At 39.9% G+C, this 17,844-nt stretch overlaps 1 protein-coding gene across 4 annotated transcripts in view; it reads right to left on the bottom strand.

The window, feature by feature from the left end:
- pign (phosphatidylinositol glycan anchor biosynthesis, class N) overlaps positions 1 to 17,844 on the bottom strand; it is a 150,758-nt gene that overhangs the window by 92,725 nt on the left and 40,189 nt on the right. For all 4 annotated transcript variants that reach the window (XR_010020749.1, XM_063069652.1, XM_063069653.1 and 1 more), the window contains exons 7-12: positions 17,466 to 17,596; positions 16,029 to 16,145; positions 13,091 to 13,131; positions 8,824 to 8,883; positions 3,762 to 3,854; positions 2,337 to 2,392 (exon numbers count right to left, since the gene is read on the bottom strand). Coding sequence is in view for 3 of the 4 variants with exons in the window: in XM_063069652.1 (XP_062925722.1) it covers positions 2,337 to 2,392; positions 3,762 to 3,854; positions 8,824 to 8,883; positions 13,091 to 13,131; positions 16,029 to 16,145; positions 17,466 to 17,596 (498 nt within the window). In the remaining variant the exon portion in view is untranslated. The remainder of the gene's footprint in view (positions 1 to 2,336; positions 2,393 to 3,761; positions 3,855 to 8,823; positions 8,884 to 13,090; positions 13,132 to 16,028; positions 16,146 to 17,465; positions 17,597 to 17,844) is intronic.

Raw genomic sequence — 17,844 nt, 5'->3', positions numbered from 1 at the left:
CAGCCATGATCACAGTAAATGGCAGTGCTGGCTCGAAGGGCTGAATGGCCGACTCCTGCACCTATTGTCTATTGTGCACTCAGAGATGCTTTTCTGCAAGCCACTGTTGTAATGCATGTTTTTTTTTGAGTTACTGTTGCCTTCCTGTCAGCTTGAACCAGACTAGCCATTCTCCTCTGACCTCTCACATTAACAAGAGATTTTCGCACACAGAACTGTTACTAATTGGATGTTTTTTTTTGTTTTTCCTCATCATTCTCTGTAAACTTCGGAACCTAGTGTGTGTGAAAATCCCAGGAGATCAGCAAGTTCTATGACAGTTAAATCACTCCGACTGGCACTTACAATCGTTCCGCAGTCAAACTCACTGAGATGACATTTCTTCTCCATTCTGCTGTTTGGTCTGAACAACAACTGAACCTCTTGACCATGTCTGAATGTTTTTATGCATTAAGTTGCTGCCACATAATTAGCTGATTAGATATTTGCATTAACGAGGTGAGCAGGTGTACCTAATAAAGAGGCCACTGAGTATATAACTATGATAATAAGCATAACTAAGAAACTAGGTATAAAATAGAATAGCTGACAGCATTAAAAAGTGACTACTTGAACTCTTGCAAATGAAACCTAACAATTAAATGGATTACGGAATTTAGCCAGTTCATTTATTTGTTCCAAAAATGGGGAATACAAATGCCAGAAGATATAAAACTGAGCAGTATTTCAATAATAATCTAAAAACTTGCTGACTTCATAATTCCAAACATAAAACAAAACAGTATGATATTTGCATTTTGAAATATGGCAACCAAATCATTACCTTACAAATTATTATTCCCATATTCTAGTGGCTCCATCCTACAAGGTTCAAAGAGATACTCGACTCATTCCAACCTCCAACTTTGTGTTGCAAATATGATTTCACTTTCAAATCACCTAGTTAATACTCAAATTAAGTCTGCCACATTTCTCCCCTTCCAGCTCAGTCAAGCTGATCTTCCATCTATTCTAAAGGGCCTAGCATTCACAACCGCACTCCCACTCTGACACCAAGTCAACCAGCTAATCTTGCCTCTCCAGTTCGAATGCTGGTGATATCCTCTCCCACAATCAACAGGCTCACACTTATTAGTACTTCAGTGAATATGCTGACTTTCACATAACTCTTAGCCTCTCCCTTCTTCAACTTCTTTCCGATTTCATGTATCATTTATTGCCAGTCATTTTACTGTCCCATACACTTACGTCCATTCACTTCCCTCTTCATTCCCATTGTCAGCTGTTCCTTTCACAATTACGAAGGCGGCACACCAGTGCCTATATTTCATTAGGAGTTTGAGGAGATTTAGTATGTCTCCAAAGACTTCAGCAAATTTCTACAGATGTACTGTGGAAAGCATTTTGACTGATTGCATCACTGCCTGTTACGGAAGCTTCAATGCACAGGATTGGAAAATGTTGCAGAGGGTAAATGATTCAGCCTGCTCCATCGTGGGCACCAGCCTCCCACTATTGGCGACGTCTTCGAAAGGCAATGCCTTAAGAAGGCAACATGCATCATGAAGGAGCTTCACCACCCAGAACATGCCCTCTTCTCATTACTGCCATCAGAGAGGAGGTACAGGACCTGGGGACCCACACTCAATGTTTTCAGACCAGCTTCTTTACCTCCACTATCAGATTTCAGAATGGACCATGAATCCTTTTGCTCTCTTTGTACTACTTATTTCTAGACATTTCTTACGTAGCTCAGTTTTTGTTTACTGTACTGTGCTGCTGTTGCAAAATAAATTTCAAGACATAAGTCAGTGATAATAAACCTGATTCTAATTCTGCCTTGACCACTTCCTTTACTGATTCTATTGTCCTCTTTCATTGCTGCCCACATCCTTCATCTATCAGTTGTTCAGCCTCACTCCTCCCCTTCCCCTTCCTGACCGTTCATACTCATCAAGTGTCTACACCGTCAGAGAAATCCTGCTCAGTTCTTGGCTTCATCCCCTTCCGTTGTCACAATACCTCCAACCAACCCTGCCTACTCCAAATGGCAACTCATGCCCAAAGTCTATCCAGACAAAAGTTCTATTCATTACCGCCACACACTGGGAAAATAACTGGGCAGATCCTGTGTCTGAGCCAGAAAGAATGGGACTGATGGCTGGTGATAAAGAATGCCTGCTCCTAAGGCTGGCCACCAAATGTTATCAAAATGGTGTGAACGTGGAATGGAAAATATAACTGAAGGACACACTCCACAAGTGGTTCATTCTTATCGCTCATACAACAGAAGTAGTAACTTTGGTTTAGCAACCTTAAAAAGGAAATTGACTTACTTGAAGGGGCTAAACAAGAAGGACAGAGTGGTCTCTTTCTTGTGAGTCATCTTAACCTAGAAAAAGGAAATAAGAACCTTCAGCCTACATGGCTCCACATCCAAAGATTTTCTGGCATTCACTCAATATATGGTTGTAAAATCCCAATAATAACACAGTAATACCCTGCCTAAATTCCTCCACAGGTTGCAGCTTGCACTGTCAATTTATCTGCCTGAATCTCTGTCTCGCTTGCTAATTCACCATCTTCTATCCCCTCTAACGAGCCCAACTTATTGCAGACACTTTTCATTATATCCTACCAGGTTTATTTATTTTTCCCTCTACTGAAATGATAGGGGATAATAAATGATATTATTTGCTGCACGTTGTTACCAAGAACTTTATATTTTTAAAACGTGGCATTAAGGGGCCATTTGGACAAAAAAAAACACACAGCATATTAATATGCTCAGGTAATTAGAAATGCAAATGGCACACAGAGTATAAAAGTAAGTCTTACTGCAACTAGGTAGGGTTAGAGTACTACACAATGCTCCGATCTCCTTCCCCAAGGAAAGATAGAATTATCCAAGAGTGGAACAAAGCTGAAGCGTATAACTAGACTGATTTGTAAGATATGCGGGTATCCACCAACGAACAGAAATTAAGTGCAAAATGCCAATATTTCCTGAAGTTTTAAAAAATGACAGGAGACCTTCCTGAAAACAAATTAAAATTTGAGTGGCTTGACATGCATGATGCCGGGGGGCTGTTTCTGTTAGCTGAATAGGATAATATTAGGGTCAATGTCTCAGGCTGAGAGTCAAATCACCTGACTAAGATGTAACACACATAAAAACTGCTGGTGAACGCAGCAGGCCAGGCAGCATCTCTAGGAAGAGGTACAGTCGACGTTTCGGGCCAAGACCCTTCACCAGCAATTTTTATGTGTGTTGCTTGAAATTCCAGCATCTGCAGATTTCCTCATGTTTGCGTTTTTACATATGACCAAGATGTATTTTTTTCATGCAGAATTGTGAACCTTTGAAGTTGAGAGCAATTAATGCCTCATCTTTATGTTTTCAAGACCAAAACTGATAGATATTTAGGCATTAAGGAAATTAACAGATCTGAGTATTGGGCAGGAAAAAGCATGCATGTTATTTCTACTTTGCTGACCCAACATAAAGTATGCACACAGATCTATTAGTTAATTCCAGTCCACCAGTCATTTTGACCAAGGAACAAATGACTGGTTACCTTTCAAGTTCTGCAGAAATTGAAATTAAGTGATATTGATTTTCATAATTTCAGCTCATCAACATGAATTAAAGTATCCAGAAAGAATGGGGGTGTCTAAGGCACACATTAGAGGCAACCCATTAAGCTTAATGTAACACTAAATCCTTTAAGAATGCTAACTAAAAATAATGATTTTTGTACCTTAAATTGTTCCAGTACTTGCAAGGCATTTGTCAGCATGCATTCAGCTTTAAACTGATCACTGTTGTTTAAATATTCCAAAGGTAAAATGCCCTATCAAAAAATGTACAAAAATTAATTTGTGAGACATATGACATTTGCAAAAGAGTTGCATTTGGCTTTTTTTAAAAACATATTTTCTCGTTGAAGATTATTCAGGATACATTTTTCAGAATAACAAATAAATTAATAAGATCAGAATACAAACAGACATTAATACGACGTTTGAGCACTGTATGGACTGTTCAGGGTTTCAGTTAATGCATACCAAATAGGACAAAACTAAAGCAGGTCAGTAAGTAGAACTCACATAATGAAAAAAAAGCATTGAGTCTCCTATTACAAATCACAGAGTGAGTTTATATTAAGCTTCAGAATTCCAACTGTTCAGAATTAATAAACAGTACTATGCAAAAGTCTTAGGCACACACACATACACACACATATAGGGTGCCTAAGACTTCTGCTCACATTGTATTTGTCAATGTGTTCTCAGCCCTGAGACACAAGGCAATGTCACTTGATTCCAAACAGCAGGTTTATTGTTCATTACAGAATGTCTCTCTGGTGCTTCCCACTTGCCCCCCTTGCCCTTCCCCTTTTCCCAATCACGATTACCCTCTCCCTGCCGCCTTCCCACTCTCAGTCCTCAATAGAGATCCATATCAGAATCAAGTTTATTATCACTCACATGCATCATGAAATTTGTTTTCTTTTGCAGGAACAATACAATGTAATATGTAAAATTACTGCAGTACTATGCAAAGTCACAGGCACCCTAGATAGATATATCTATTTCTATACATCTCTCTCTCATATATAATAGCTATATAAGACTTTTGCACAGTACTGCATATTTTTTCTGCAAAACAGTAGTTAATTGATTAGGAAAAATTTGTCCCTCATTTGTGAGAATAAAGATGTGAAGCTCAGTATTTTGGAGCAGGTTTGGTGTACCAGCTGGACTTTTCGTGGTTGTCAACTTTATGCAGTTATAAATTTAATACAAAATTAATTTGACATGGCCTTCCATAGTTAAATGTTGCATTGCCTCCCCTCTAAGGTATTCTTGAAATTTTGAATGACAGTGCCCTGGCATGCTGAAGAAGTCAAGGTTGATGGCATGTAAAGCAAGTCACAACAAATAAGAAACAAAAACTGCAGATGCTGGAAATTTGAAATAATATGAGAAAGTGCTGGAAATATTCAGCAGGCCAGATCACATCTGTGAGAAGAGAAGCATGACTTCAGATTGAAGATCCCGTGTCAGAACTGTGTAGAAGCAACAGAAACTTGTTGTATCCAGGCAGAGTGAGGGAGAGAGAATGTCTTCAGTAGCATAAAATCAGGTGGCCATGGGAATAATGTGTAAACAAGATTCTCTGGTCAATGGTGCAATGAGAGCAGACAAAAGGATGCAGGCGTGCAAAGGACAGGACAAGAAGATGTGTTCGGTGCATCAGGCTGGTAATGTCTTCCAATCCCGGTAGGGGGAGGAAGGGAATGAAGGAGGAGAAAAATAAAATAGTAATGACTTACTTAGAGGAAGTTGATATTTTATTCCATTTCCTGAGTAGGGGAGGGAGAGGGGTGGAGCAGAGAGAGGGAGGGAGATAGGGGGAGGGAAGGGGAAGTACACAAGGTGGGGAGGGGAGGGAGAGCAGAGGAGGAGAGAGATGGGGAGAGAGAGAGAGACAGACAGACAGAGAGAGACAGAAAAAGAAAGAAAAAAGAATGAGAATTGTGGAGGGCGAGGTTTCAAATAGTATTGGCAGGCCACTAATGCTGATGCACAGGTACAAATGTCAAAAGTTGATCATGATGCCAAAGAGGCCAGAATACAAAATCAAGAAACCTCAGCCACCGGGATTGTTCCCCAATAACAAAGGCGAACATCCAATGGATACAGTGAGCAAAGATGCTGGTGGAAATATGTTATTTGGAGGTTGAGTATGGATACCACAGGATTATAGATGCAGGGTGTGATCCATCTCTTGTTGACAAAATTGCAATAAGGAAGCTTTGCTAATGACAACTGTCAATTAAGCTGATGATGAGGAAAACCAAGAATATTCCCTTTAAGTTGAGCAGTAGACCACAGGCTTATAAACATGCGGTCCTTCTTATTCTCCCTTACAGAGTTGTGGGATGGCTAGGAGGGCAGGGCACTCAGGTAGGCATGCAGAGAGGCAGCATGCTACAGAAATGTGAAATATAGTAGTTTCTGCAAAGTGTGTACATTTGGGGCAAGGTTCTGTTTTCTCCATTTAAACATTAGTATGTCGCTTTTGTGGGGATTAGCTGGCAGCTTTATACAGTGCACAAGTTCTGAACATACCGGCTGGACTTCACCTATGGCTTTGCCTCACTGCTGGATTCTGCACAGAGGTCATCTGGTGAAGCCTGATGAAATTGCCCAAAGCTACTCTGTGGAATTGGCTATGATATCTTGTGCCAATTAAGACCTGATACAGAATCTGAGAGCCTATTTAACTCACACTGGGAATTTTACTGTTGCCATTAAAAAAGACAAACACAAGAAAAATGGTTCGGCACAGCCAAGAAGGGCTAAAAGGCCTGTTTCTGTGCTGAAATGTTCTATGGTTCTATAAAATAATTGTGTCAGTAATATTTTTAATTACTGTATGTAAATGTGTTTTGCTGTGGCTTTGTTAAAAAACTGCAGGTTTTAATTATTTCATTTTCTACCTTTTTTAAATATATTTCTAATATCAACAGCATTGAAAACCATTTGAAACAGTAAAACAGGGTAAAAGGATTAGTTAACAACAGGAATTCTGCAGATGCTGGAAATTCAAGCAACATACATCAAATTTGCTGGTGAACGCAGCAGGCCAAGCAGCATCTATAGGAAGAGGCGCAGTCGACGTTTCAGGCCGAGACCCTTCGTCAGGACTAACTGAAGGAAGAGTGAGTAAGGGATTTGAAAGCTGGAGGGGGAGGGGGAGATGCAAAATGATAGGAGAAGACAGGATGGGGAGGGATAGAGCCGAGAGCTGGACAGGTGATAGGCAAAAGGGGATACGAGAGGATCATGGGACAGGAGGTCCGGGAAGAAAGACAAGGGGGGGGGTGACCCAGAGGATGGGCAAGAGGTATATTCAGAGGGACAGAGGGAGAAAAAGGAGAGTGAGAGAAAGAATGTGTACATAAAAATGAGTAACAGATGGGGTACGAGGGGGAGGTGGGGCCTTAGCGGAAGCTAGAGAAGTCAATGTTCATGCCATCAGGTTGGAGGCTACCCAGACGGAATATAAGGTGTTGTTCCTCCAACCTGAGTGTGGCTTCATCTTTACAGTAGAGGAGGCCGTGGATAGACATGTCAGAATGGGAGTGGGATGTGGAATTAAAATGTGTGGCCACTGGGAGATCCTGCTTTCTCTGGCGGACAGAGCGTAGATGTTCAGCGAAGCGGTCTCCCAGTCTGCGTCGGGTCTCACCAATATATAAAAGGCCACATCGGGAGCACCGGACGCAGTATATCACCCCAGTCGACTCACAGGTGAAGTGATGCCTCACCTGGAAGGACTGTTTGGGGCCCTGAATGGTGGTAAGGGAGGAAGTGTAAGGGCATGTGTAGCACTTGTTCCGCTTACACGGATAAGTGCCAGGAGGGAGATCAGTAGGGAGGGATGGGGGGGACGAATGGACAAGGGAGTTGTGTAGGGAGCGATCCCTGCGGAATGCAGAGAGAGGCGGGGAGGGAAAGATGTGCTTAGTGGTGGGATCCCGTTGGAGGTGGCGGAAGTTACGGAGAATAATATGTTGGACCCGGAGGCTGGTGGGGTGGTAGGTGAGGACCAGGGGAACCCTATTCCTAGTGGGGTGGTGGGAGGATGGAGTGAGAGCAGATGTACGTGAAATGGGGGAGATGCGTTTAAGAGCAGAGTTGATAGTGGAGGAAGGGAAGCCCCTTTCTTTAAAAAATGAAGACATCTCCCTCGTCCTAGAATGAAAAGCCTCATCCTGAGAGCAGATGCGGCGGAGACGGAGGAATTGCGAGAAGGGGATGGTGTTTTTGCAAGAGACAGGGTGAGAAGAGGAATAGTCCAGATAGCTGTGAGAGTCAGTAGGCTTATAGTAGACATCAGTGGATAAGCTGTCTCCAGAGACAGAGACAGGATTAGTTGTTAGGTAAAGTTTTCCCTCAAGGGCTTCAGTGCCTATTTGAGATGATCCATATGACCCTATTACATGGTTCAAGACTTTGCCGTTGCTCATGATCTACTACTTCATTCCAGAAAGCAGTGGAGGCTACCTCAGTAAATATATTTAAGACAAGGTTGGATAGGTTTTTGCATAGTAGGGGAATTAAGGGTTATGGGGAAAAGGTTGGTGGGTGGAGATGAGTCCATGGCCAGATCAGCCGTGATCTGATTGAATGGCGGAGCAGGCTCGACAGGCCTAATGGCCGACTCCTGCTCCTATTTCTTGTGTTTTACCTTTCTAGTTTTAAACAAGGGAATTGCACAATTACAATGTAGTTCAGTTATATTGCAATCCACTCAGCAAAGTCCAGGCTATGAGACTACAACAACTTTTTTTAAAAAACTTTCTCACTGAGCAAAATAAAAATATACACTGTGCCATTTTGAGAAATTTCTTAAATCTTAATTTGCCTGTCAAAAAGCTTAAATTATTTTTTCTTCCTTAGATCTTTGATCAACAATTGAAAATCCTCTTTGAGGCAGAGTTCTATCAGAACTGCAATGGAGGATCAGAGACAATACAAGTTACAATTCACTTCAATGAGACTTTAAAAATTGTCAGTTCTCATTTGGCTCTCAGGATGTACTTTAGAAAGCTGGACATCTGAGGTTCCAAACCAGATTTTACTTTTTTCCACCATCATCAGCAAGGTTCTTACTGAAAAAAAATTACCATTATTGTCACAGTTAATACCCATCATAAAACACCGAAGCAATTCACAAGTTATTAATTAAAGCCAAATTAAATACCAACTGCCTTATGAATTAAATAATAATATAAAGCATTTGCTTACCACAGAATTTAGAGGGAAGGGGACTCCGATGAGAGAAGCCATCAATGGAGCAATATCAGCCTATACAATATAAAACAGAATTAATTCAGAGTAATTAAAATCAAAGTAGATGCTTCTTAACTCAGAATTCCTCCAGCAGTTTCTTTTTGCTTTAATATATAACATGCTTCTGCAAAAATGGTCAGATTTTAATTCCTGTACACACCCAAGTGCGACTCAGTATATGCAGACAACATTCAGGTTCAGAAGTACAGCACGTTCCATAGGTTAGAAAGTGAATGGGCAAAACTGAAAAAAGGACTGCAGTGCTAGACACATAGCAATTAATTTATTTTGGCTGTGACATGGATAAACTTTAATGGTGTCATGTCAGCAGTACACTATTAAATTGTAAGATAGAACAAAATTACACAACGCTGAATAAGGCCATCTCACTCATAATATCTGTCCCAGCACATTGAAAAAGCCACCCCATTAGTGCTTTCTACCCTGCTTGTTCTCTACATCATTACAAATATTTGCTCAACTTCCCTTTGAAAATTAACTGTTGAACCTTTTTCCAGTACTCTTTCAGGGAATCACAAGCTGTGATGTAAAAAAATGACTTCATCCACAAAATTGCTGATTTTTTTCCCCCCAATTCCATACAGTTTCTGCATCAATGGTTAACAATTAAGTACCCAAGTTACATACTAAGCATCAGAAAGTAATGTGTTCGTAAAATGAAAAAGATTGACAATGTTTCATCTTTTCTAAATTTGTAAATTGAAAATGTCAAAACATTCTTTTACCTCTTCAACTACCAATTACTGGCATGGAATGGTGATGCCCAGTTTCCTTAAGATGAATTTTAGTACCCCATTTTACAGTGGAGTAGATCTTGGAAATATATAGCATAGAAATGGACACTAGCCCACCACATTCATGCCCCAACCTTTTTGCTCATCTATATTAATCCTATTTGCCTGCATTTGCACAGTATCCTTAAATGCCCTGTCCATTTAAGTGTCTGTCTAAATGGCTCTTAAATATAGTGATGGTATCTGGTTCCGCACAGCAGTGTGACCCAATGCTGTCAACCACTATCTGTGTAAAATCAAAATTTACCCCTCCTACCCCTTTAAAATTTCTTTCTCTCACATTAAACCGATGCTCCTTTGTTTCTGATACCTCTACCAGAGGGAAAAAGATTTGACCATCTACCCTATCATTATATTACATATTTCTATCCCACCTCAACCTCCTATACTCCAGGAAAAGTAAATCCAGTTTATACAACCTCTTCCCATAACTAAATTTTTCCAATCCAGACAAAATCCTTGTGAATATCCTTCCTGCTCTCTCCTGCCAAATTACATCCTTCATATTGTGTGGTGATTACCCGTGAATTTGTGGATGTGAATTGATTATGGTTTAAATGGTGCAGAGCCCAGGACTATCAGGCAGACAATGCACCTATCAATGAGGCAGTATTTACATGAGGTTATGACTTGTGTATCACTGCTCTCCAATAAGACATATATATAAATAAAAGAACTGTGGTCTTGATCAGAAAAAAACAAAAAGCAACACTGCAGGATGAAAAAGGAAATAAAGAGAAACTTAAAAGCTTTAAACATTCAAGTGCAATTACACTAATAAGAATACTCTTAGCTATCAATATTTTAAATATTTACATTCTGCCTATATTTACATGGGAAAAACTATACTAAACTTACATTTTTAAGTTGTTACATTTTTAAGTTGTTACATTTTTGTTTCCAACAAGTGGTGCCTAAAAAACATTTGTCATGTGCATATATGCATGTAATATACCTTTAACCTGTGCAAGGTATTGTCCATATAACTGGTTAATTTGAAAAATGACAAATCTGTCACATAGTTTTCTAATTAATTTCAGGAGCAATTAAATATGCTTCATGTCAGATAAAAGCTACTATACCTACAATGTCTCAAACACCCTCTGTTAAAAATGTGCTGTAATCAAAGCACAATTCGCTCCATTTCTGAATTTTTGCTCTACTGTTACCAATGAAACCAAATTTCAGAAAAACTTCAACACAAGCATTATTACAGTATTAGAAGGCACATATGAAAGACAAAGGCAAACTTATAACACAGAGTCCCATATCCAGTCATGAAACTGACACTTATGAGTAAATTAATGGGAAGAGAAATATTATAGCTTTAAATTAATTATGATAGATAAATCTGAAATTTCTGGTTTTAAGATTTATTATGGCAGAGCTTTGTTCATTGTTGAACTAATGTGGTTGTCAATTACCAAAACTGATAGCTGTTAAAGGAAAAAAAAATATTTACCACAGATTTACAGTTTCTTCATAACTACATCCTCCATTAGAGAGCTTTGAGAAATTATCTGGGTAGCAGACTAGTCCTGACAAATGAGGAAGTGAGGAAGATCATAAATCAGACTGTCACCCTGCTCACCAAATCAACCGTAACACGCTGCTCAATACATCATGTGAAATTTGTTTCATAGGAGAAACTTATCTGATAATGATTGAAAAATCAGCTGTTTTATATGTTGGTAGCTGAGAGACGAATGTCATCAAAGGCACTTCCGCTGGTCTTTGAAAAGTGTTTTAGGTTCATTTAAAAGAGCCTTAATTTAAATATCTCATCTGGAGGAACAATTGACTTAGATTTATCTATATGTTTGAAAACATTAAAAATTAATTGTAAATTGGTTTGGGGCTTATTAAATACAACGACTAAAGAAATAGAATGAGACAGAAAAATAGAAAGAAACAGAATGCAAGTGCCAGAAAATTCACAATTGCAAAGCAAAGTTTTCAATGGGTAATAAGAGGGCTCATCTCTGCATAGGGAAAACCAAATTTAATATGAAATAGTGATCAGCCAGAGATTTGATGAGTAGGATGTCAAGTCAAACAAGATGATCCTCAACAGTCTCTTGAAATCTGGAATTAACATGCCGAGAGTATCTAGTAAGGAAAAATAGAATCAATGCTGCAGCAGCCACGGGTAAGAATCACCACCAGTGGATGCAGAATGAACTTTGTACGCGAGTCTTGAGATACATTGCACTTCCCTAGTCTCATGGATAGCAATGGCAATTCCTGGAGTAGCCTCTTCTCAGATACCAGAACTTGGTATGGCAGACCAACTGCTGTCATTTTCTCATTATCTGTTAAATTGTGATACAAGTATGTATAATGCAAAACTTTCAAATTATTTTTCATGAAAGGACTGTTAGTTTAAAACTGAAAGATTAGCTTAGTATTGTTATTGATCTGAAATGAGTTTTGCTAATGAAGAAACAAAATTGTATTTTTACTTCAATAAAGGCAGATTGTTTTCTCCAAACCGAAATATTGTGCTTGCTAGGCTGTGTTCAAATCACTCCATGGTCTCATCATTTCCTACAGCAATATAAGACAGTTGTGCATGTCCTTCCAACTCTAGCGATTTGACCCACCATTTAATCATTCCACCATTAATAGCCAATCTTCCAGCTGCTAAGACTCTAAGCTTTACAATTCCTTCCACGAACTGCTCTAGCTGCGTTCCCAACCCCCTCAAAGCACTTGTGAAAAATTCTGATTGAGTGTTTGGTCATTGGTCTTGATACTTCCATTGGTGGGCAATATGCCTTGGAATATTGGAGACACCACCCTAGTGCAGTCACAGAAAAAAAATGAGAAGCACTTTACCTTTACAGGGGCACAACTGAGAGCACCCTGACTGGCTGCATCACTGCCTAGTTTGGGAACTGTACCTCCCTTACTCGCAGGACTCTGCAGAGAGTGGTGTGGACAGCCCAGCACATCGGTTGTTGTGAACTTTCCATGATTCAGGACACTTACAAGGACAGGTGTGTAAAAAGGGCTCGAAGGGTCATTGGGGACCCAAGCCACCCCAACCATAATCTATTCCAGCTGCTACCATCCAGGAAGCGCTACAGCAGCATAAAAGCCAGGACCAACAGGCTCCGGGACAGCTTCTTCCACCAGGCCATCAGACTGATTAACTCATGCTGACTTAAGTAGTTACATTGACTCTATATTACATTGACTGTTCTATTTATTGTAAATTACTATAATTGCACATTGTACATTCAGATGGAGACGTAACATGAAGATTTTTACTCCTCATGTATGTGAAGGATGTAAGAAATGAAGTCAATTCAATTCAATTGACTTGAAAATATTATTAACATACAGCAGATCATCATTCGCTAAGTGTGACAAAACAAAGCTTCAATTCTTAATGACTGTTTTACCTGGTTTACATCTAATCTTCTTCTATCAGCCAGTTTCCATTCTGAAAGAAAGAGAAAAAAAAATTTAAGATATTATAAGATAACCCTTGGCCAAATGCTGGCATGAGAGTCCTAAAGGGCAAGTACATGGATCTCTGAAATTACAATACAGGTAGACAAAGTGGTGAAGGAGGAGTTCCGCACACTTGTCTTCGTCAGGGTACTATGGGACACAATACTACGGCTGTACAAGATGTTGGTAAGACCACGTGATATATTGTATGCATTTTTAGTTGCCTATCTATAGGGAGGATGTCATTAAACTAGATAGAACAACAAGCTGGTTACCAGGGCCTGAGTATCGATGTTACAAGGAAAGTCTACGTAGGCTGGGGCTTTTTGTCCTTGGTCCTTGAGAGGCTGAGGGGTGATCTCGTACAGCTATATGGAGAACCTTTTCGAAATGCATTTTTCTGGCGAACTGAACAATATTCATTTAAACTTCTGCCTTCTTTCTTGTAAATGGTGGAAAGGCACTGGGACGCTTGCTAAACATCACCCAGCTTCAGACTTGTTTTTATCTGTGCTATTGATTGATGCTCTTTCAAACACTGACCAGAAATCTGTGAAAACTCTAAGATGAGTTTTGCTTCGTTAATATTCATTTGGCCTGTGATCTCACACATTAAAATCATAGAATTTTCCAGCACAGATGGCACCTGGCCCATCGTGTCTTTGATAAATCCCGTTAATAAAGGCTTTCTCATAACCTACTAACTTTTTATTCCTTCCCGACTTACACTCAATTGTAAGTTATTGTTGAACCTGCTTCCACTAGTATTTCAGAACGAAGTTCACTACATAATATAAAAAATTCTCAACTCTTCCTTAACATTTTCTGGTTATCGATAGTTCCCATATTAAAGGCTATTTCTCCTTACTTTCTTCATCAAACTTTCACATAATCTTGAACATTATAACTGATTTTCTCTGCCTTTATGGAAAAACATCACTTATGATCCATTCATCGCCCAGACAGTCCTTCCAAGTGAGGTGACACTTCACTCGTGAGTCGGCTGGGGTGATATACTGCGTCCGGTGCTCCCGATGCGGCCTTCTATATATTGGCGAGACCCGACGCAGACTGGAAGATCGTTTTGCTGAACACTAACGCTCTGTCCACCAGAGAAAGCAGGATCTCCCAGTGGCCACACATTTTAATTCCACATCCCATTCCCATTCTGATATGTCTATCCACGGCCTCCTCTACTGTAAAGACTCAGGTTAGAGGAGCAACACCTTATATTCCCTCTGGGTAGCCTCCAACCTGATGGCATGAAAACTGACTTCTCTAACTTCCGCTAATGCCCCACCTCCCCCTCGTACCCTATCCATTATTTACTTATATACACACACACTCTTTCTCTCTCTCTCCTTTTTCTCCCTCTGTCCCTCTGACTATACCCCTTGCCCATCCTCTGGGATTTTCCCCCCCTGCCCCTTTTCCTTCTTCCTGGACCTCCTGTCCCATGATCCTCTCATATCCCCTTTGCCAATCAACTGTCCAGCTATTGGCTCCATCCCTCCCCCTCCTATCTTCTCCAATCATTTTGGATCTCCCCCTCCCCCTCCCATTTTCAAATCTCTTACTAGCTCTTCCTTCAGTTAGTCCTGACGAAGGGTCTCGGCCCAAAACGTCGACTGTACCTCTTCCTAGAGATGCTGCCTGGCCTGCTGCGTTCACCAGCAATTTTGATGTGTGTTGCTTCAGATACATCATACTATTTACATCTGCTGCTATAAAGTGAGCCAATATCTGATTACTTCATTAATTTTGAGCATTCGAACCCAACTTTCATGGTGGTGTTTGCCAATTGATAAAGGAAATAATTATCTGTGACACTGAGAACATAAAAAACCCCAGAAGCAGAAATAAACCATTTAGCCTCTAGCGCCTGCTCTATCATTTAATAAGATCGTGGCTGGTCTCCTACCTCACTGACGCCTACATGTACTGAACACATATCCAACCAAGGCAAAGGTCTTCATCACTTCAGTTTATATTATCGTCTCATCTTATTATTTCCCCAGTACATACACGCAAAATGTTATTCTGATTTCATATCAGTTTTTCATTACAATGACCTAATCCCACTAAACCAAAGCATTTCTAAAGTTAACACTTTGTGAAGTGAAACGGAGACACTTCTTTTTCCCTTATTAGGGAGAGAGAGAGCCTGTGATATCACGAATACTGGGTGAACGAGTAGTCTTTGAGTTATCTTTATTAATGCTTTGCTGCATGCTTGAGTGCTCGGTGGGGGGGGGGCACCAATGCTTTTCTTTTTGCTGGTGGGGGAGGGAGGATTGTTGCTTTGCAGCTACTTACACGTGGGAGGGGGAAACTGGGGGGACTTTGGGGTTCTAATACTTAGCCGTCATTCATTCTTTGGGGCACTCCTGTTTTCTTGGGTGGCTGCATAGAAAAAGAATTTCAGGATGTAATTGTATACATTTCTCTGATATTAAGTGTAACTTTGAAACCTTTGAAACTTTTCCACCATGTTGTTCTTCTTTTCATCCCCTAAATTTTAGCTCAGATCAGTATGAAAAGATTTGCAATAATTACATGGTCCCAACACATTAAAGTGCCAATGCAATACTTTTAAAGTGGTTTCAATGTTGGTAACGATGGTATCACAACAGCAATATTGCCCAAAACCTGTAAGCAGGAAGTTGTGAATATTTCACAATTCTTCACCATGTACACTGATTGTTTAAAAGCAGACAGCACTCAGTAAAATTTTTCATATTGCAGTATTGACTAAACTGGGTCTTGAGCATTTACAGGCTGAGCGTCAAGTATTTGCAGGCATCTTTGGCATAATTCAAATGCAGATTTTTCTTTTATCAAGAAGACCAGCTTATAAATACTAACATTAAATGAAACTAACCATACCTTGTAGAAAATTATCCTGAAACTGTTGGTTTGAACCTGGCTGAGGCCCATTTATTCCAGCTCCCCATGTAACAAGTGGGGTGAGGGTTTCTGAAGGGTGCCCTGCACCGTGGGAACCTACATCAACAAAGAAATCAGGAATTAAGACATTTTTCTGATGACCAAGATGTATTGTCATAAGGGACTCGGCTCTGGCTAACTTATAAAGACACTGAGCATATCTTTTTCCCCCATCTGATCTTTGGCAATTTTTCACACACACGAGAACGTCTTCAGAACGAAAAGTTCTTTCTTCCACACAGTGACGTGAAATGGCTTTCATTGATAGCACCCAAGCTCATTTTATTTTGCTGTCTCCAATTTACACCTATAGGTGCGGGGATAGGGAGCGAAAGCTGTGATAGAAGGTCAGAACAGCACTGGAATCAGTCTAAACGTTTTGTTGAAGCCCCCAGTAGTGTCACAACTGAACCACAGCGCAGATGTGAATAAATGCAAATCATTGTAAATGGGCAGGACGAGGTCACTCAATGCTGTTTACATATTAAGCCCCTCTGCCCACCCACCCTATTGTACATACACTACAAATAGTAGTTTTGATAACTGGTTGATCCTAACTGTTTGCTGAATGTCAGTCCTGGGAGAACTTTAATTCCAGACATTATTCGCTTTAATCTTCCTCCAAAAGTATAATAAGTAAAATAGAGTAATTAAAATATTCAACTGGTATGGGATTTTGTCTGCTGGTTAATGTATTCCTCATCCTTTACAAAGGTAGCCATCATTCTCCAAAAAAACCATGCACACACATGGGTGTATCACCACCTGGTGGTGAATGCAAACCGCTACTCTAAAAATTCTGAAAAATAGTTTAAAATCAGCTGACTGGTGATCACATTGCATTAAATGCTGAGCAAGAGTGAGCCATTGCTATTGCAACAGCAAGCTGTCAGGATCACCTGCAGGTGCAGTTTCTTGAAAAAAACTGATATCACCCACCTATGATAGATTAAATCCCCATCCAGCCAAATCTTGCCACCTTCTCGTCATCATCAAGCAAGAGGTACAGTAGCCTAAAGTCCCTCACCACAAGGTCCAGGAACAGCTACAATTCCTACAACCATCAGGCTCTTAAACAGACCTGCACATTGTTAACACCCTACCTCAACAATGGAACACTGCCTCTGCACTATCATCGTCCCTGGGGTTTTCTTTGCACTATTCTCTTGCTTTGCCATCTTTTTCTTCACTGTTCAGAAACTTACATATAATTTATATTTCATATGTCATTTGAATTATGTGCCTCTGATTCTGCTGTAAACAAACTTTTAAATTGTGTCTGCATCTCACTGTAGTTGTGCAAATAAACTAGATGTAAATAAATTTAATTTTGCTGTAATAAAAATATCATTAACCAAGACACATCAATGCTCTTACCCCATTCTGTCATCCCATGATCAGATGTGTAGATAAAGGCAGTTTTCTTATCATTTTCATAGAAATCTTCAATGACAGATACAACTTCTTGGATACCTTTATCTACTGTTCGAATATTTTCCTTGTATTCACTGTATAATCAAACGATCAGATTCAGCAGTTAGGAACAGCAAATTGTCAATAGCCTTAAAAAAGTAGATAAGCACAGCAGAGTCCTCCGTAAGTGCCTTATCAATATAATTTAACAAGGAGTCACATGAAGTAACATTAGGGCGGATAGCAAAAGGTTGGTCAAAGTTCCTCTTACTTAAAGCTTAAACCATCATTGGAGACTCCAAAAGAGATTCACTGGGTTAATTCCTGAGATAAGAGTTTCCTA

This window comes from Mobula hypostoma, chromosome 17 (genome assembly GCF_963921235.1).
Source record: "Mobula hypostoma chromosome 17, sMobHyp1.1, whole genome shotgun sequence".
NCBI classification, from domain to species: Eukaryota; Metazoa; Chordata; class Chondrichthyes; order Myliobatiformes; family Myliobatidae; genus Mobula; species Mobula hypostoma.
This window is presented reverse-complemented; position numbering and strand designations above follow the sequence as displayed.